Here is a 21,054-nt window from a genome sequence, read left to right on the forward strand (position 1 = left end):
AATATTTTCATTTTTTAAAAATACCCGAGGAAGATATCGTGCAACTGCCTTGCTAATAAAGTCATGTGAACAGAAATCCAGTCAAGTAAGAAAGAATTTTTTTCCCTAAGAAAAACCTCTTCTACAACAGCTTTATTTCATGTCTTCCTCTTCTCAACTAAAATGGGGAACAATTCGCCACAGGCCTCTATATAACAATATGGGCACACTTAAAACCCACTATGTTAAAGCATTCCCTGGACAGTTCAATTTTATCTTTAAAAATATGGTGACATCACAGAGGTTGTTTTAGGATCATATCATAAATACCTTAGGAAAGTATTTGGAATGTGATTTATTTCAGCAATACTATTTACAAATAGGGCTCCAACTGCCTGGTTTCTGCAGCCTCAAGATACCTGGCATTTTAGCTGACCACTATTTAAATGAAGACACCTGGGTTAAACAATGCCTTCACATGGACCAGAGAACATGTAGCCCAGTGGATGAGGCAGGTGTTCTGGTCTCTGTCTATGGTTTTGGTTTGGCTTAAATATTTTCTGCTCTATGTAATTCTATTTCAATTTTGAAAATAAAAACAAATCAGTGTAGAGAGACTTTGTACTGGAGATACATTATTTGTGGGGACAAACTGAATTACAACTTGGGGCAGCAACAGAGTGGCTAGAAATGAAGAGTAAAGCGGTTCTGAGGTAAGCCTTTTCACCATGGCCTCTATAGAGGTGGGAAGGGTACATGTTTAGCTAGGATGTGACTGTATATGTTCATTAAAACATCAGGTTTCTTTGATCTTCACTGAAATTAAATTAATTCAATATGGTGATAGTGATTACTTCATGATGATCAGAAGAAGATCTGACTGGCTGTTGATGACATCACAGGAACGGCTGGGACATGTTCCTTGTATACAGTTGGTTACATGTGTCTTTGATAAATAAAATGTGGAAATATTAGTATTACTTAATAATGTAGTTTTAGATTTAAAGATAAGGTTGCACTGGGAATCTTTAGCAGGAGACAGGGATGGGGGAACACCAAAGGGAATTTTTTCTTTTCTGCCTAGGAATTTATGATGATGCACATAGAATTTAATGTAATATAGACAATTTAAGTAGAAAAATGATACTTTAAATTATCAACAGTAAGAGAAAACACCTCACGTTTCATACATTTTAGTCCGGGGACTAATATTTAGAAGTCAGAAAACATGTTAAACAGAACTCACGCAAATAATTTAAAAACTTTAAGGTAACACAAAAGGTAATACCAATCTATTTCCAAAAATTTGGAATAGCTTTCACAGACAGTGAATTAGGACATTTGGTTCAGAATAGCATATGTATTTAATCATTATGTTTAGGTTGGTATCTTAAACATGAATAAATTTTGAACTTTCAAGGATATTAACTGTATTTCTTAGGTTAATTTTTAGAAAAAAAAAAATGGAAGCAGAGAAGTCTTACCTAATTTAAATAATCCATTACCCTCCCAGTGACTACAAGGCACCCTCTACTGAGTAGCTAGGTAATAGCTAAGTTTCAGTCCTACTCTGAATTTTATATTATGGAAAATGGTTATAAGATTCTATCCATGATATTAGGTTAAACTAAAGCTACCTGAGAGAGTAATGTCAAATTGGATTACATTTCAAAGTCTAATAAAAAATAGACCCAGTACTCAGTGCTCCTTCTGTTTTATATTTAGAAATTATAAAAATAGCTATTATTAGCAGACTATTATTATTATATTAATAATACAGATTATTCTACTTAATATTTTAGGAAGACTTAAAAATTTTTTTATATTAAAACTAAATGTCCAACAAAAGCCTCCCCAACAAAAACCAAATTAAGATCTGAGTGGTTCACAAACTGATCTGCCACTTGAATCAAGAAAGACAGTCTTACACAATGACACATTTGGTCTATGTCGGTGCCTGAGGCAGTGGTAGTCAACACCATCACCATCAACATTACAGCATCTACACACACATTTATCTCATTTTTCTCATAGCCACCGGTTTTATAGAACACTTAGGTTAAATGGGTATTGCTAGTCTTTGGATTCAAATGAACAATGGCTTGTTATTTAGGCCACCCAAATTTGGCTAGAGCAGAGATGCTTTAAAATTTCCCAGAGAAAATACCAGATGTGCATCATGATGAATCAAGTTGACACAAGACACTGTATTATTTCCACCAAAACATCCAAGCTGGGACACTCACTACCTGTGTGACCTTGGGCAAGTCACCTACCTAACTCCTGGCTCTCAGCTTCCTTACACTAAGATGGGGATAATAATAGCATCCATGTCTAAGGACTTGTTAACAGGATTAAAGACAGAGTTTAGAGTAATGCTTGACAGGTAGTAAGCCCTCAATAAATATTAATTGTTGTAATTGCTTTTTTTAGAACATACACACACACACACACACACACACACACACACACACATAGAATTAATGATTGTCTATCCTACCATCTTTATTTACCATAATAACATCCTTGTTATTTTTTCCCCCTCTGGTCCTGGAATATATTAAATGTAGATAACTTGTCCACTTGGAAACTTTTATTTTAGTCACTGGGTCTCAAGCCACTGAAGTTATGTCAAGATGTTCTTTATTACTAAATTTCATTAAAATCAATCAACTCCTTCCAAAGTAATCAGAAAAGAGACAACACAGCATGGTAAGTGGTTTATTTTAGAAGAAATGACCACTTTATTTCTCTTCACAATCAAATAAAACAATCTCTGCAGCCATTAATGGTAATGATGCCTTAGTGCTTTTGAGTTTACAAAACACTTTCAATGCAGTGGTGAGAGAGTTCCTCCTACCTTTGCTTTTTCTTACTTTCAAAAGAACTCTCTCTAGAGAGAGCCACATTTTTCAATGTACTCATGACTGGGGACACAGAGAGGGAGGCATCTACAAGCAGCAGCATCAATATTATTACTTTGGCCCATTTTCTTACAAGTAGTTGAAGTAGTTTGGTTTTTTTTTTTTCCCCCACACAAATTCACAGAAAATCCAGAGAAATGATCATGTTTCACAAAGGCACTGGACATGCTTCAATTTCACTAGGAAGAAGGCAACTTGATTACTGTCATTCAAGCACTCAAAATTTGTCAGGGTTCTACAGAAAACTCCAGAGACTCACTCATCAAGCTCTCCCCAAGTCCCTGAGGCAGCCATTGCCACAGAACTTTGTTTGTCTAATAGCAAATTCTCTCATGTGAAATCTCAACTCTGCAAACCAAAAACAGGAAAGTCTGACAGACCAATTAAGGAAGTAAAGTCAACAGTATGATAGCCTTCCCTTAATTAATTACGGGAAACCTCCCTAAAATGGGGCTGGGAAGTTCAGGAGGGGGAGCTCTCATTGCCTACCACTCAGTCCTCAACTGAAATCCAACAGGAAGAGACAGAGCTTGCGAGTGGACACTAATACTTCATTGCTGCACAGACGGGAGCAAGAAAGGTTCACCACCTCCTCCCTAAGGCCCACAACAGTTCAGCCAAGGAGAGACGGTCACAACTCAGACAGTGAGAAGCCACTGTCCTTTCAAATCCCAGTTTACTCCAATGGCCATTTTGTTTATAACAGCCTTCCCAAATTCTAGCTTTCCTCTATCAAAGAATGTTCCTCTCCTTTGTTCTCCAGACTTGTCTATGGTTCTGACCCAGCTTGCTTGTCCCATCCTGCAATTCTCTAATAAATCAATCTTTTGCTGGTAAAATAATTGGCAGTTTTACTTTTTAAGGTTAACACTTTCTTCACCTTCAAAAATCAGTGTCTATATAGATTCACAGATTTTTAAGCCCTGAAGGAACTGGGCCTTAAAGGCATCTTATAAACCACAAATAACCATAATAGTAATAAGAAAAAGAAGTTATTTTTCAAAACACACTCCCCTAAATAATGTTATTAAAGCTGAACAAAAGAAATACTATGTCAAATATAACAGCACAGAATTTGATAGCACATCTGATTCTTATTCATTTCTCACGGTAAACAATTCATAGTTTTGCAAATGCTACTTTTATTTGGTCTTATTTTATCCTTTATGTGCAAATGGTGGGACTAATTGTCATACCGGTCTTTACTGCAAAGTAAAATACACCTCATGAATAGAACAAGACTCCTGCTAACCCCAAAGATTCATATTGGTCCCATGCAGCAAATTCCTGATATGCAGGACCCCCCTCTGTACAGGGTTGAACCTGTCTTTGTCCATTGTGGAGATGCAATTTCTGCCCTTACTATTATAAATGAGGTCAAATCCAGTGACAGTGCACATGGTCCACCATTTTAATCTAATGTTCCATTTATTAAGCTCACTCTAAGCTATCAAGTGGCAGGGATTTCTAGCACTGAGGAACTTGCCGTTCATCAAAAATATTTTATTCCTAATCCTCTGGAGCATGAGCCCAAGATTTGTTTTTATAAAACCAGGATTACGACATGGAACTCCACTCTGCCTTTCAAAATATGAACTTTTGGAAGAAAAAGTTTACAAATGAAATTAAATTAAAATGGATAAGAAGACTATAAAAAAGAAAAGAGGTAGAAAAGACTATAATTCACCATTTAAAGAAAATGCTGGGAGACAAACATGAAGAGAACAAGCTTTTTATGTTATAGTTGGACCTCTGCTGGAGAGTTTAAAACATGGCTCTGGTTACTCCAGATGTCGGTTGTGCATGACATCAGAAACAGACCCCACAATGTTAGTTTCAGGCTCACCTGAAACTTTTTAAGCACCCTTTTTTTTTTTTTTTTTTTTTTTTTTTTTTTTTTTTAAAGATTTATTTATTTATTTGACAGAGAGAAATCACAAGAGAGGCAGGCAGAGAGAGAGGAAGGGAAGCAGGCTCTCCGCTGAGCAGAGAGCCCGATGTGGGACTCGATCCCAGGACCCCGAGATCATGACCTGAGCTGAAGGCAGCGGCTTAACCCACTGAGCCACCCAGGCGCCCTTTTAAGCACCCTTTGACCTCTTGATATTATCTCAGGTCTAACCCTACAAGGGCCTAAATCCCTAGAAGTCTTGGAAATCTCCACATGCCTGGATATTACCCCCACATGTGCTCATTCAGGCTCAAACCCTGTATGATAGCTATATTAGAAGGCTCTACAAAACAGGCAATCTGGGGCGCCTGGGTGGCTCAGTGGGTTAAAGCTTCTGCCTTTGGCTCAGGTCATGATCCCAGGGTCCTGGGATGGAGTCCCACATCGGGCTCTCTACTCAGCAGGGAGCCTGCTTCCTCCTTTCTCTACCTGCTTCTCTGCCTACTTGTGATCTCTGTCTGTCAAATAAATAAATAAAATCTTAAAAAAAAAACAAAAACAAAACAGGCAATCTCCTTTCTGTACCAGTTACAAATTTCTTTTAAAAATAAAAAAGAGGGGCACCTGGGTGGCTCAGTGGGTTAAGGCCTCTGCCTTCGGCTCAGGTCATGATCCCAGGGTCCTGGGATCGAGCCCCACATTGGGCTCTCTGCTCCGCAGGGAGCCCGCTTCCTCCTCTCTCTCTGCCTGCCTCTCTGCCTGCCTCTCTGCCTACTTGTGATCTCGTCTGTCAAATAAATAAATAAAATCTTAAAAATAAATAAATAAATAAATAAATAAATAAAAAAGAAATTGTTTTTCTAATAAAATACAATGAAAATATGAAATAAAAATTTTCTTCAAAATTTTTTAAAAAACAGTAAAAATGAAGAATTCCTACCTTGAACACGTCAAGCTGTTGGTTAATTGTCTCTGTTTCCATACCAACAGGGCCTTGAGACTCTTCATGTTCTTCAGCCTTCTGAAGCAGAGTAGAAAATTCCTTCAATTTACTGTAGAATTCTTCAAGACGTCCGATTGTCCCTTCGACCTGCTCTTCCCGGGCTTGGGCTCGATCCAGTAACTTATTGCATTGTTTGCTTAAAGCTTCCAAGTCCCTTTTGATTCCAACAAGATCAGGCGAGGTCTCTTCCATGGTCAGCATCATCTTGCAGGTTTTATTAGCATTGTCGTTGCTGGCTATGAGGGCTTCTAGTTTCTTCAGAAAGGCTTTAATAGCCTCCTTCTGCTTTTGCAAGGTGTCTACATCTCTCCCCACCGGGGCCATGCTATCCAATTCATCATCGAACTCTGCAAACTGAGAAAACATCTCTCGGATGGTATTCTGGAAATGCCCAATGCCCTGAAGTTTGGTTTCCAAGAACGAACACCTTTCATCAACCTGCTGATTCAGTGCACTATGGTCTTGAACTAAGGTTTCTGCTTGTAATAAAATATCAGAGGTTCCCTTTGAGTCTGAGGCTTCCACCACGAGGTCCTGGGCAAGTCCTTTGACCAAATCTACCTGATGCTTTACGGTCTGAAGTGCCTTCTGCTGGGTCTGCAACACGGTCAGGTACTTGTTACTGTAGGCCTGGGGTCCTAGGGAGTCATGGGCATCCAGCTGTTCCTTTACACACTCAAGCTGCCTTTTAACTTCTTTGGAAACTTCCTGAAATTCTTTCAACTTCTGGGCCATGCTTTCCAGAGAGAGTTTCTTACTGTGAAGTTGTTCAGTGACCATCTCCACCTTCTGGATCAATGATTTATTCTCATCTGTAACAACCTCTTTATCTATCTCACAGACACTGAGCAAGCTGTTGGCTGCGTTGTTGAGCAGTTCTACCATCCCCAAGTGTTGGTTCATTTCCTTCTGCAGAGACTTTAACTTGGCCATAGCATTCTCAGTTTCAGCAGGATCCAAGCAAAATTTTATTTCCTCCAGGTTATTCTGACATTCGTCTATCCATGGCTGGAGAGTCTCTACATGCTCTTTATACTTGCGGGCTTTTCCCAGTGAATCTTTTACCTTGTCTTCTCGTTCTTTCACCTGCTTATTAAATCCATCCCAATTGGTTTTAATTGTGTTAAGTTGTGACTGTAAGGCCGCCTTCTCAGACCCTTGTGTTTTTAATAAGAGATTTTCACCTTCTGCAATGGTTTTTTCATAAATATTAGATTGAGCAGACAGAGTTTTACTAAAGTCTTCCTGGTCTTTAATTAATGACTCCAAGACATCAAGTCTGGCTGATATTGGGGGAGAACGGTTTTGCTCCTCTTTCTTCGTATCCAGCCAAACCTGGAAATCCTGGGACATTTGCTGAAATTGGTGAGAGCTTGCACAGGCTGCCTGAAGGTGCTGAACATGATTCTCTAAAAATGAAATCACAGATATGTTTATTTGACATCAAAATGTAATCTAATCTATGAAAAGCCGAGAGAAAAACCACCAAATAAGTGGACAGAACCGTCTAAAAGGGAAATGACTTGTCCACTGGTGTGGTTTTTAACATATCATGAAGGCCCCACGCAGCAGCAGAGAGGGAGCGCGTGGGTCTGGGTTCCAGCTCAAACCCTCAAGAGCTGTTAGACACTAGGTGGATGATTAAACCTCTGAGACTCATCTCCCCAAGTATATACTGGCAAAATTAATAGAAGCTGCTGTGGCAATTAAATGATAATACATGTAAAATTCTCAGCTTCATGCCTGTCATGGGAACATGGTTGTAACAGTAATCATCTCATCATCATCAGAGCTAACATCACCAGTATCCCATCAAGATAAAGGAGTACGTCTCAGACGGTTGCTACAATCAATAAGCAAATCCAATCTATTAAAAAATATATAAACTGAGTATTTACTAGTTGCAAGGCACTTAGTATTACTTTTCAATCAGAACAAACATAGTGGCCAAATGTGCTCTCTTCAGGAACTCACTCCTGCTGCCTCTGAGCCCCATGGGCACGTCTGTCACATAATCAGAGCCGAGGTAGGTGAGAGAAGAACCTAGTGCCCAATGCTTCTCTTTCACACATTTCTCTAGAAACGCTTTCTGTGACAGGACGGAACAGAGTCACCACAGGAAAGAAAAGGACGAGAAGCGTTTTTAATAAGTGTATTCACCTGTTCCTCTGGTGCAGTGAAACTGCCATGTAGCACAAACATTAACGGACATCTTTTCAAGACTGGTTTGAAATACCTGACATCTCCACGGTTAAGTGACTTTTGCCCATTGTTTGTGCGTTACCCCCACCACTGAGTCTGTGCTCAGCAGAGTGGCCCCTCCCTTCTCTACGCTCTCAGGGAGGGCAGAGGCCCCTCAGGGTCCGAGATTTGGGGCCACCGCCTGGAAAGAGGCACGGCACTAATCTCTGTTTCCGGGAAATCCACGTATTCAAAGATAGACAAACCTGCTTTTTGTTCAACATCCTTAAATAATTTTAAGATGCCTTCCAGTTGCCTACTAAGCTCTGCTTTCAAGTATTCTTCCTTCACCAGTGCTGACAAATCCTCACAGAGGGTCTGGGCCACTTTTATCTGCTTCATTTCCTGCTCTAGTTCCTGCTTCATTTTTTGGGCTGCTTCCAACTGCTGGTTCATAGCCTCAGGGTGTGTGCTCACAGCCACACTGCTGCTGACTTTATTATCCAAGTCACTCAGTTTATCAGAAAGGCTTCTCAGCAGGCTTTGATACTGCGTGCTTTTGACAATGGCTTGGTCAATCCAGCTGCATCTGTCGCTCAATTGTCCCGTGAGGCTGTCCCACTTTTGGGTCACAGCTGCCAGCTGCTCTTTCACGATCCCGTGGAAAGAAGGGTGTTCACCAGGTCTGCTCAAGATGCCCCGGCCAGCGGCTGTTAGCTGTTCGTACTGAGGCTTCCGAGTGTCAAATTCTTGCAGCAGAATCTAAGGGGAAGAGGTAACGAGGGCAAATAAACACCCAAGTTATTGGATGATTGATTATGGAAAACGGAGCTTTAGTTTCTAGACAGAAATGGTATTTATCTATCTGTTTTTGCTTTTGTTTTTTAGTTCCTGTTGTCCAAGTTTTTATTTCAAGGGCAGGGCAATGATGTTAAATTAATCCAAAGAGGAGTGGTCTCTATTATAAAAATTTTAGCCAATAAATCATGTTGCTCAGAATGTGCAGGCTCAGCACTGACTCTCATTATACAATGAGTGATCCAGAAACTTCCCTTTGTTAGTACAACATTTCATCTCTCTCAGGGAGACTACCAAGACTAGGAGCAATGATTTCTCCCCAGATATTTATATACTTTGCTTCCATTCTCTTCAGATTAAGAACATACATGAGCTAGGACATGTTGACTCTCAATGACCAAGACTGCTTCGTATTTTCAATATACAGGACAGGCCACATGGTTCTGAGACCATACTCAGACGCAGGGAAATCCAACTAGCACTACAATGGAGCTTTTGCTTCTACCTCTTATATCTCAGGGATTTTTTTTTTTTCTCCTCGTGGGTTCATCCACTTTATAATTAGACCAGTCTAACCCATGTGTGGTTCAAGGTTCCCTCTTTGTTTCTCTTCTTCTTTCTCTCCTTTTTATTCTGTCCCTCCACCCCCTCAGGGGCATATTGCATGAGTTTTACAAGTTTCATTATCTTCTACCACAATCAAAATGAATAAAACCTCAAAGGAGTAATTTCTAAACAATAAAAAGCACATACCAGCTTCTCATAAAAATGTTATTACTTACACAATCACATTAATATTTCAAAGAAGGCCCTTTTTAACAGGGTCTGCACAAACAACAAGATGACTGAAATGCTCATGAGACTTGACCCACTCATGGGCTCAGGAGACTGTTCTGGAATGCCTCCTGGCTTTGGTACTCTGGAGGTTTCCCTCTAACCTCAGGACAGTATCCTATGGGCATCTGAAGCATTACAAATACACTTCCAGGCAGTTTAAACACAAACCCATCCAAAGCTAATGTATTTATAATGAAAACATTTATCTTGTTAAGTCACATAACACTCACCTGCACCTGCTGCCTCTGTGTGTTCAGCATATTTGGGTCAATTGACAAGGGCCCAAGAACACTGACCATCAGTTCTTTTTCCACAAGCCACTGTTTTAACTGAGCTTCTACAGTCTGGAACTGGGTTAGATTATTAGAGGATTCTTCCAGTTTTTGTTGTCTATCCACTGTTAACTGATTGAGTTCTTGCCACTTAGAATCTAAAAGAAAAAGATAAAAGATGAAACTGGTGTTTGGTTTTTATACATCTAACATCACTGTCTATGTGAATACCACAGGATATGACTCAAAATGATACATAATGGCTATCATTCGGTCTTTGTAACTCTTCTTACACAGTTGATTAAAGCCTAATCTAAGAGTTAATTGCATTTAATGATACAGATTTTATGTCCTGGAGCTGTATGTCAACTGAAGTATAAGAAAAATTTGAATCTGACCTTAGAAGAGTATGTAGAATATGGAATATTCCTTAAGGCAAACAGGATCCAGAGATCCCGCATTTCTTCTAGAAGTACTATAGAGTCTCTCTGTTCAACTGTAACTGACCTACTAGAACAAGGAACATTAATCCTTTCTTTGAATAGCAAATCTTCAATGATCAGTGCTGGGCAAATGACTCCCACATTTGTATACCTACGCCAATTCTCTTTTATTCAAATCACACACAATGACAACTAGCTGCTTGGAAGTCACAACACTAAGAAATCTCATGAACCCTTTAAACACTAAAAAACAACTTTTTCTTCCTATCAAAACTGGTGGATTCTTCTGATTTTTAGAGTTCTTTGAAAGGTTATTCTCTCTTCCATATCACTGAAGTTCAATAATTCAGAATGTTCTTTCATGACTCTCTTAACTCCTGTCTTCTTGATCACAAAACCTTAAACCTATCCCTTACATTCCTAGTGCCCTAACTCCATTTTGGTTCTCTTCATGTTTTGCCTAGACTAGTGGTTCTCAAACTTCAGCTGCACTAGAATCACTCGGAGGGATTAACACAGGTTGCTGGGCCCCATCTCCCAAATTTCTGACTCAATAGGGCTGAAGTAGGGCCTGAAATTTTGGCATTTCTAGAAAGTTCCCAGAGCACACCTTTGAGAACTATCATCCCAGACTACTAGTCTTCTCACTGGTTTCCTTGTAATTAATTAGTGGTTCTCAGCTGCAACCCATCTGGTTCTAAAATAACTTCCTTAAAACAATCACATAAATATGTCACTTCTGTGATATCCTTTAATAACTAAGTTGTCACCACCTAGATGATAAAATATGAAGACTTCTGCCTCACATTCAAGACCTCCCACAAAACTGACCCTCGTCTAGTAATATTAGAGGGTCTGGATCCTGAGATGAAAACTCTGAGTCCTATTGATCCTATAATTATCACCCAAACAGGCTTCTGCTTACACCAGCCCTTACCTAACACGTTTTACTCCCTCTCTGTGTATCCCAGCTCAATCCTTCTGTCACAATTCCACTAGATCTTATGCCTCTGCTAGGAATCCTTTCCTGCTGTTCCCACCCTTAAGATAGTTTGCTCCCTGAAGCCAAGAGTTACTGACCAGCATTTGAACATATTAGTCACTCAATAAATAGTCACAGATGGGTGTGATTAGTTGATCAGACAGATTTTTTTTCATGTAGCACAATACAATAAATGGCTGCTCTTAATACAACCAATCAGTTAGGGCGCCTGGGTGGCTCAGTGGGTTAAAGCCTCTGCCTTCGGCTCAGGTCATGATCCCAGGGTTCTGGGATCGAGCCCCGCATCAGGCTCTCTGCTCTGTGGACAACCTGCTTCCTCCTCTCTCTCTCTGCCTGCCTCTCTGCCTACTTGTGATCTCTGTCTGTCAAATAAATAAATAAAATTAAAAAAAAAATACAACCAATCGGTTAAAACATACCTAATGACATTGTTCTATATGGTATGTTCTAGTCAAACACAATCTAACAACAAAGATAATGCAATTCAAAAAGTGAACTGAGAGGGAGAAATACCAAAATCTTATCAGAAAGCTTTTTTGAAATACTCTTCACTCTCAACTCTTATTCTAAAATGCCTTGATAATACTGTCCCCCAAGTAATTCTGATTATCCCAGGTGAGAGCCACTGAATTAGGGACAAATAAATTATAATGCAACAGGAGTCTAGGGTTGGATTAACTATACCTTTGAACATTAAGTTTCCTTACGATAACCTTTTTTCAAACTAAAACATACTTACTGATTTTTAAATTTATCATAGCATATCTGACTCTAATGGAAGGACAATATTTAGCTCAACATAATGGAACAATTGACAGTAAACCATTATAATCATAGTGAACACGCAGCATCTATTATGTGCCAGGAACAGTCTGTCTGAGCTGTACACACATTAACTCATTGAATTTTCCAAACAATATTATGAAGTGGGGAAAATTAGTACCATTGTCTTACATGCATTTCCCTTATCATAATAATGGGAAGGGGTGATAAACTAAAAGGACTTGTGAAGAGAATTCTGTGTTTATGAGAAACAGTTTCTACAGGGACAGCATGAAGATGAGAGGATAACTCTGGATGAAGAACGGAAACTAGCAGACTTGTGTGGGAAGCTACTTTTAACCCTTCCCCTGACTGGGGAAGAGAAGAACATAAAGCAGGGGCCAAATGAGTCCCCTGAAGCAACTCCAGGGAGGAGAAGGGAGCTTACCTTTTCCAGACAAAAAAAAAAAAAAAAACATACAAAAGGAATATTTAAACTAAAATATAATAAAGCAGAAAAAATAGAAACACCAAAATCAAGTTAAAAAAATGACAAAAACATGGTACTTGACACACAGCATTTTATTCACTAGTATCTACACTCTTCATAAAAATAAATTTTGTTACGGTGTTTAGCAAGATAAATACAGGATATGCCCAGTCCCAGAACACTATAATTTGAACCGACATTTTTTAATTTGCAACATCTTAAACATGAAACATTAAAGCAAATTCAAAAATAACTGAGGCTGGGGGATACACTTTTTCCTGATAAAGACTATGATTAAAAAATGATTGTGCTCCTCATTCACAGACTCTGGGATAAGTGACATGACATACCAATTTCTGTCAGCATCTGTTTCCACTTGGGGGCCTCAGGAGTGTCTGGGTTCTCCTCCAAGAGCTCTGTCAATTTGTCTTTCAATTCCTGCACCTTGTTTACATTTTGCTTCAGTTCGGCCTCAAATGTCTAAACAAGGGGAAGAAAACTCTGTTACAGTATGTTAACATCAGAAGACAAAAACACAATTGTAATAGATGAAAATATCCACTGTGAGTGCCGAAGTGGGTGAGGGACCAGAATTCAGCAGTTAACTATTCTCCTCTCCTTTTCTGAAGCAGTCTTCAACCATCTGATAAAGGAATCCGAAAGAGGAACACTACAGCTAGGGAGAAAATGACTCTAGTCCCCGGGAGCTGGGAAGAACTTCCTGTTATTCTTAAACAAATCCCTCTGGAAAAAAGGAAGATGACATCAATAATATTGTAACTGATAAGAAAATCAGTATTGATAAAGGCTGCCAGCTTTGAAAATCTACTAGTGCATCAACACTGTCCTCGGTAACATGCTACAGAATTCAAACACAGACATTTTTGCCACTGTTGTCACAAATGTGTAAAATCATTTCCCCAATCCTGACAGATGGAGAAAGAAAAGCCACCTATTAAACAAAGGGAAAGTGTGAGCTATCCTATTTTATGTTGGACAGAACAAATCCCTAATATACCTAAATAAATATTTTTCAGTAGCTGACCGGTTAAAATCCAAGACTTAACCTGATTTAAAGGTGGCAGAGTTGGGATGCCTGGCTGGCTCAGTTGGTGGAGCATGCAACTATGGAACTCAGAGTTGTGGGTTCAAGCTTACTTAAAATAAAACTTAAAATAAAACTTAAAAATAAAACCATTTAAAAAATAAAGGTGGCAAAGGTGCTTATGCCCCAATAGTTCGCTCATTTTTATAATGTGTGTGTAAAACAGGTGACTGTGATCATCACTTTCTACAGAAAGGCACATTAAACAAAACTGGCAAGTTATTTGCTGAAGGCTACAGAGCTGGGAATCAAAACATGGGTCCTGAGGCCCCGGCCTCCGATCTGGATGTTGGTCTGTTCTCTTTCAGTCTTTGGGAAATGCATCTGCAGGATGTACCTTATTCTGCTCCACCTGCGTCTTCACGGCCTCCGCGTCTGTTGGTGTCGGTGTCTGGTGCCACTTGGCCGCAGTCTTGTTCATCTTCTGGAGCCACTGCATCATGGCACTGGATTCTTCCTGAGCCTTTTGCAATTTGGAGAGTTTAGTATTCAGTTCAGCTATTTTGTCCTTAAGTAAAAGGCCAAGATCTTCATAACCATGGCTTATGTCAGTCATATCCTTTTTAATGGATGTCAGTCCTTAAAGTAATAAAATAAAATCAGACACATACATTTTCAGGACGTTTAGAGGAAAGCTCTAGAATAAAAGTTTGCTTTACATGATATTCCCTTCTATTTTGTCCATATTAAGCCTACTATGATAAAGTCATAGATTTTTTAGAACTAAAGGGTTAAAAACCCTAAAAGAATTTTTAGAACTACCTTATAATACTATTTAATAATTAATGATTTAGGTACATTGCATAATACAAGTGAAATGAAAAAGAGATTTTTCAATGGAATGGGAAACCAAAGCCATGAAATGCTATGTATTAAGTCCTTAGGAATCAAACTCAAGAAAATATCTCAAAGAATGTTATTCCAAGTGACAAAATATCTTAGATTATTTAGCGAAAAAGAAGAAAACACAACCAAATACCAAACCAAACTACCAGATTTCACTAACTTGAGATGAACAAAATTACATGGAATGTGATATAAATAGATTTATGAGAAAATGACTATGATATAAAATAATATCATTTTAGGGGCCCCTGGGTGGCTCAGTCAGTTAAGTGTCTGATTCTCAATTTCAGCTCAGGTCATGATCTCGGGGTCATGGGGTCAAGCCCCAAGACAGGCTCCACACTTGGTGCAGACTCTCCCTGAGATTCTCTCCCTCTCCCTCTACCCCTTCCCCCAATCACATTTGCTCTCCTTCTCTTTAAAAAATAAATAATAAATTTTAATAAAATAAATAAATAATAAAATAAATAAATTTTAACTCAAAGTTGACATTTCAATATAACTACTGTTCATCTCTAAAAAGATTTTCTCTCTCAAAAAAAGAAAAAACAAAACAAAACCAAAGTTACTGTAATTGTAAGCACTTAAGTTACTATTCACCTTTATTTGACAAAATATCTTGAGTATCTGTGGCTGTTCCTTCACCATTTAATATTACTCCACCTGTAAAAATAGTAACACTGAAGTAGTCATTGATTCCTATAGTATTTCTACACATTAATAGTAAGTAGATGGCATTAAGTCAAACCCCATAAACAGTAATCATTTAAAAATGTTATTACTATTTAAAAATATAAAATATTGATTCAATGTTTAAATCAAACAAAGGTCCATAATTTATAGATCCTTTCTGGTATATAACATTCATTCTTTTTGTTTTGTTTTGTTTTACTTACTTCCCAGTTTAATACACTTATACACAGCACTGATACAATGTGAGACTATGAAAAAACTTAATTTGAATACAATTATATAAAATGGCTAGATATGACTCATTTATATAGATTTTAGGCAGCAAATTTAGCATTATGCATTTACTTCCATGAATACTTTTGAGGGTTTCCTCTATCTTAAGCACTCTGGCTATTACCACAGGGAATTCAAAGATGAAAAAAGAACCTAAAGGACGTAACATTCATTCTTAAAGTGGTAAAGTGATCACCTTAAACATTACAGTTTAATAAGTTTAGATTATATACATTCATCATTAAGAATTAAACAATTTTGTGGTAACATTGTTTTATTGCTAGTTTTAATAATAAAGTCCTTGAAGCTCAAAAGTTGCTCACTGTGTGTGTTGCATGAAGCATAAATGACTGACAAACCCTTACTTAAGGATTTGCAAATTGTCTGGTACAGTTACACAGTGTTATTATGGGTTTAATGGAAGTAGAAAAGTTAAAAGGAAAACAAACAAACAAACCCTATTACTAAAACCCACATTCTGTCAACACAGAGAGAGAAGAGAGCACAGTGGTTAGGAATGCCTGGACTTTGGTCTATGACTCACCTGAATTTAAATCCCAGCCCCACTAATTACTAGCTGAGTGACTGGACAAATTAATCACCACCCCACCATACTGGTGGGGATAATAATACTTAACTTTCGAAGCCACTGTGGGTATTGAAGACAGTTAACTGATTGTCTAGCAAATAGGAACTACTCAGTAAGTAGTAATTAGTACTTCTCTTTAATTATATAAACATCTAGCCTTGGCTCCTTTTTCATAAGCAGAATATTAAAATAGTTAGACTTTATCAGGCAAGTATGCATTGGCTACTGATCTATACAAAACACAAAGACATTTCCTAAAAGTAGCCACAGGAGGACAAGTTTAAAACAGGAATATTTAAATATCTGAATCTTAATATGAGTTTTGTCTCTTAAAAAAAAAAAATCACAGACAGTGGCATTTCAGTTGAAAGTGAAAATATCCTGAGTCAAGACTGATTCCTACTGTGCTTGGTAGTTATCAAGAGTAGGAGGAAAAACAGAAACAAAAACCTTACTTATTGCAAATATAAAGTGGATGTGAAGAACTAAAAACACAATAGAATTCCTTTTCTTAAAAAAACAAAACACTTGACATTTCAGGAAATCTGATTAGAAGAGAAAGGAGAGATCATCACGCCATATAAATATAAGTATGCTCTGAAATGGGGTTAATAGAGCGGAATAAACGGTTGCAAGAGGCCCAGCTGCAACACCAGTCTCACAATAGGGGCAGCTGGGGGGCTGGGCGGAGCAGAAAAACCAGAGGGTACTCAGAGACTCTCAGAATAAAGATATGCGATCTGCCTCCATCTATTCTTGGGGAAAAAAAAAAAAACCCTGATATTAACAATATAAATGTTTTAAACTTAAAAACATATCAACATCTTAAATTAATTTTAAAGAATCATTACTAATTCTCCACTTCTGTTGAGTGGCTCAATCATGACTACAATTTATATACGCTGGCTAACCCATTATATAATTTTCTTGGGGAACAGTGTAGAAAATAAGATAGATGGGGATTTTTCAAAATACAGAGATCTACTCTACAGAAAAGAGCTGCTTCCTTCCCTCACCTCTCTTTTCCCAGGAAACTGGACTCATTGATCAAATATTTCAAGTAGAATTTGAGTTATCTCCATTAATTAAAATAGAAAACAAACTGGAATCTGATCTTTCCTTTTCCCCAATACAATCCTCCTTATTCTTACACATTAATCTGGCTACATTTTAACTGTAGTCTCTATGAAAATGAACCATAAGAGGGATTTGAAATTTGACTAGTACAGATACTATTCCATGCATGGAACATACTTTTAGGGCATGTCTAGATGCCATCTTTCTTGTCACTCTCCCTTTGTATTTCTGAGCTTATTTTACACATTAGTTTAAAAATTAAGGGAAATAGAAGTAAGTAACATGGGTGGACCTAGTTCTTAGAGGGTCTGCCATGGATATAAACAAAACACATACCTGATTTCACAGCTGCTATTGCCTTCGCGGGGGTAGTCACAGCACTGATTAGGTTACATAGTGAGATCCCACTGTTGTTTACTTTCTGAATCTCTGGTGTTTTTAAACTCCACTTTTCTTGTAATTTCTTGAGATATAGAAACACAGTATTTTTCAATCTTCATAATATTTTCAAAGTTACACATTATAATTCAATTTCTTAAACATATCTTAAAGCAATGATGACTGCGGGTCCTGATTTGTGGGGGAGTGGATAGAAAAAAAGGCAGCATGCCCAGGTGTTCTAACAGCCCAGGTGACTGTTAACACTGTTAGCGGTGAGAAGTGAGATATGGTCAATCTGACATTCTGCTCTTAGCCACAATGCAAGTCAGGCTATTTCTAGCTGCCATGGGTTCCAAACTAACTGTCAACTGTCAGTCTGAAAACTGCACTTGCTACCAGCCAAGTTACAAGAAGAAATGTGCCAGAAATGACTAAAAAAAGGCGGGGGGGGGGGATTCAGAATTCTATTTAATAGTGAGTTTTAATCCCCAAAACTTCAATGACTTTTTAACAGTATGCACCTCCACAAGGTTGGAGTGGGAGAATTGCCATAACTGGTCATAAGTTTTGATTTGGATCAGATAACAAAAGACTTGTGCAGTATCTGTACTAGAGATTCAAACAACTTCTACCTTCAAATACTGGTTCCAGGGATATATTGGAGCTAGAGTTAAATACTGACTTGAAGAGCAGGATCCTTTACATAACACTAGGAGAAGCAGTATTAAAAAACTCGCTGAAAGTAAGTAGAGATTTGGTGGGGAAGAAAACTTGGGTACTAGAACAGTCAGCAACTCACTAATACATCTCTTTTAAAAAGCAGATTAACTTAAAATGTATGCTCTTCCTCCAAAGGAGTAAAGCTATGTCATGATTTCCAAATATAACCAAAATATACCGAAGATAAAATGGGGATCTAAGTTGTTAGATAAAAGGAAAGAACTAATAGTCTTTTCACCTCCCATTACTCACACGGGCAAAGAAGAAATTAGTAGTAGATAACAATTCACCTTAGTTTCTTCTAAAGATTTTCCTAAATCCTCTGAACCAAAAGAAGGCTGCACAATGGGAACTCTTTCCGTTGTTTCTTTTATCCATGACTTCAGTGACTTAACAAGGACTTGGAAAGCATCCATCTGTTCTTGACAAGAAGATACAGCTTCTTTTCTAGATAACAAAAATTATTGAAGAATTTAAGTCACGGAAAGAAAATACTCCAAAGGAATAATTACTAGTAAATAAATTTATTATTCCTGTATCAGGCCCTACAATTAAGGGGGAAAAAACTTCCCCCATGCAAACTCCAACCCTGGACAAAAGGAGGAGATGTCTCATAGGTGCCAAGTAAAATCCACTACTTTATTCCTTAGGCACACTCCACAGACAAAGATAGGAGCAGTTAAGAAATCCGTAACCCATACAGTAATGGCACTTTATAATGCTACATAAACTCTAAGGCTATATAAACAGTTTTAACATTATTTAGATTCAGCAAACTTTGATCTGTCCACTTTACATGGTACTTAATGCCAGCGGGCACAGAACCAGCAGGGAAACATTCACAAATCACCAATCTGAGGAAACCATGCCGCCACCTAGTGGTTTCTACACAACACTACAGTCACTTCAGCAGATGAATAAACCAGGTGCTTCAGAGAGTCTAGATTGAACTCTTCAAACATGAGGTGAGACCAAGGGACTAAAGAATGTTAATGACTGCCTCCCAGACAGGTACTCAAAAAACTCCACAGTGAACCATATGGATCTTTCTGCATATTAAGCACCATGGAGGAAGGGCACATGCCCAGCACACGAACAGCGATGAGGACAGATCCATTTGGTATGTGGGTGGCATGTGAGTGGCATGTGGATGGCGTGTGCCCATGTGCATGTATGTGGAATACTGGTACAGAAGGGTCCACTGCAGCTGGACTAATTACTGATGACTACGTGGTTTTAAAACTGGACCCTCTGGAAAAAGAAACCACCTAGATTTCACCTCAGAAAACCAAGAACATACTTTCCATGTGATGTGAGTTAAATATTATGTGACAAGATGAAAAACGTAGCTCTGGAAATAGTAATAGAGAGTGCTCAAAAGTTTTAGGCAGAGCATTCTGAAGAAATAAAGAAGAGTTAAAAGATAACTATTTTCTATCTTTGTGGGGTCTATAGAAAAACCAGAGGTATACTCTACACTAACATGAGATCAGAAAGAGAGAAGTCTAGTTACAAGATTTATCCCTGTACAGCTTTTTAGCTCAACTTAGGTGCATTCTCTTGTTTCTTATCTTGCTTGTTCACGGAGTCATTTCTTACCTACAATTCTTTAAAAATAAACTATTTTAGGGACACCTGGGTGGCTCAGTTGGTTAAGCAGCTGCCTTCAGCTCAGGTCATGATCCCAGCGTCCTGGGATGGAGTCCCACATCAGGCTCCTTGCGCGGCGGGGAGCCTGCTTCTCCCTCTGCCTCTGCCTGCCACTCTGTCTGCTGTGCTCACTCTCGCTCCTCTCTCTCTCTCTGACAAATAAATAAAATCTTTAAAAAATAAAAAAAATAAAAATAAACTATTTTACCAAAAAAAGAAAAAAGCCATCAAAAACTATATTGAAATTGAGCAGTTTCTGAATTAGCCCCAAAAGCGATGAACCATGAGCTATCTCTCAAGGTTATTTCTGCTTTTGCAAATAAAACTGTGGTATTTGCTGAAGGCTTCAGAGACCACATTGATTTTAAATTATTTTCAGTAATACACAACCACCACTATTTTCTACATAATGCTTTCTACTTTAAGGTTAGACTTATCAAATTCCCATCCTAAATATTCTAACAAAAATGCACTCAATTTTAATAGGAAAATAATATCAATACAAAAGCACTTACAAAGTAGCCCTATGCTTATTCCCAAGCTTTGTCTCAGGTTTCTACATGAGCAAATAAAAATATTTCATTCTTTAAGTTTTAGGTAGATTAAAATCCAATTTCTTAAGTGATGCTTACTTTTCTTTGATGGTATCCTCCATTTCCTTGAACTTCTTTGACAAATTATTTGTTTTTTCAAAAACCAGAGCCTTATCACCTGGCAAGCCATGGCTAGATATCTCCTTCAAAACATTGTGTAAAACTTCAAGATCTTTCTTGTGTTCTAAGAATTCAGCAGTTGATTCCTACAAAGCATATGGATATTTAATTAATCTAAGATGTTGTTAGATCTCCAGATGGCATTCTATCAAGAGGTACGTATGGGACTGGAATGGCTCTACTCAGAATTTCACAGAATGATCCTGCCTATGGTCAGTACTCTAAATATAAATACACAGGCAGTTAGGCTGTCTGGAAGAGAACACAAGTAAATTTATTTAATTTAAAATGCATTCTTTATAGTCTGTCTCTTTGTGGGTTCTGGCATATGATACTTACATCATCTTTAATATGTGGAAAGTATATGTATGAGAAACAGTGTTCATTTCTAATCAATGAGCAAAAGGCTTTAAGGAAAAGATGG

At 38.1% G+C, this 21,054-nt stretch overlaps 1 protein-coding gene across 22 annotated transcripts in view; it reads right to left on the reverse strand.

Annotated features, from left to right (window-relative positions):
• Positions 1 to 21,054, reverse strand: part of DST (dystonin) — a 480,329-nt gene that overhangs the window by 90,588 nt on the left and 368,687 nt on the right. For all 22 annotated transcript variants that reach the window (XM_046005408.1, XM_046005389.1, XM_046005387.1 and 19 more), the window contains 9 exons: positions 20,550 to 20,716; positions 18,558 to 18,714; positions 17,503 to 17,629; positions 15,135 to 15,197; positions 14,026 to 14,267; positions 12,934 to 13,063; positions 9,844 to 10,043; positions 8,245 to 8,740; positions 5,735 to 7,206 (listed from right to left, as the gene is read on the reverse strand). In XM_046005408.1, coding sequence (XP_045861364.1) covers positions 5,735 to 7,206; positions 8,245 to 8,740; positions 9,844 to 10,043; positions 12,934 to 13,063; positions 14,026 to 14,267; positions 15,135 to 15,197; positions 17,503 to 17,629; positions 18,558 to 18,714; positions 20,550 to 20,716 — 3,054 coding nt within the window. The remainder of the gene's footprint in view (positions 1 to 5,734; positions 7,207 to 8,244; positions 8,741 to 9,843; positions 10,044 to 12,933; positions 13,064 to 14,025; positions 14,268 to 15,134; positions 15,198 to 17,502; positions 17,630 to 18,557; positions 18,715 to 20,549; positions 20,717 to 21,054) is intronic.

Source organism: Meles meles, chromosome 5 (genome assembly GCF_922984935.1).
Source record: "Meles meles chromosome 5, mMelMel3.1 paternal haplotype, whole genome shotgun sequence".
Taxonomy (NCBI): domain Eukaryota; kingdom Metazoa; phylum Chordata; class Mammalia; order Carnivora; family Mustelidae; genus Meles; species Meles meles.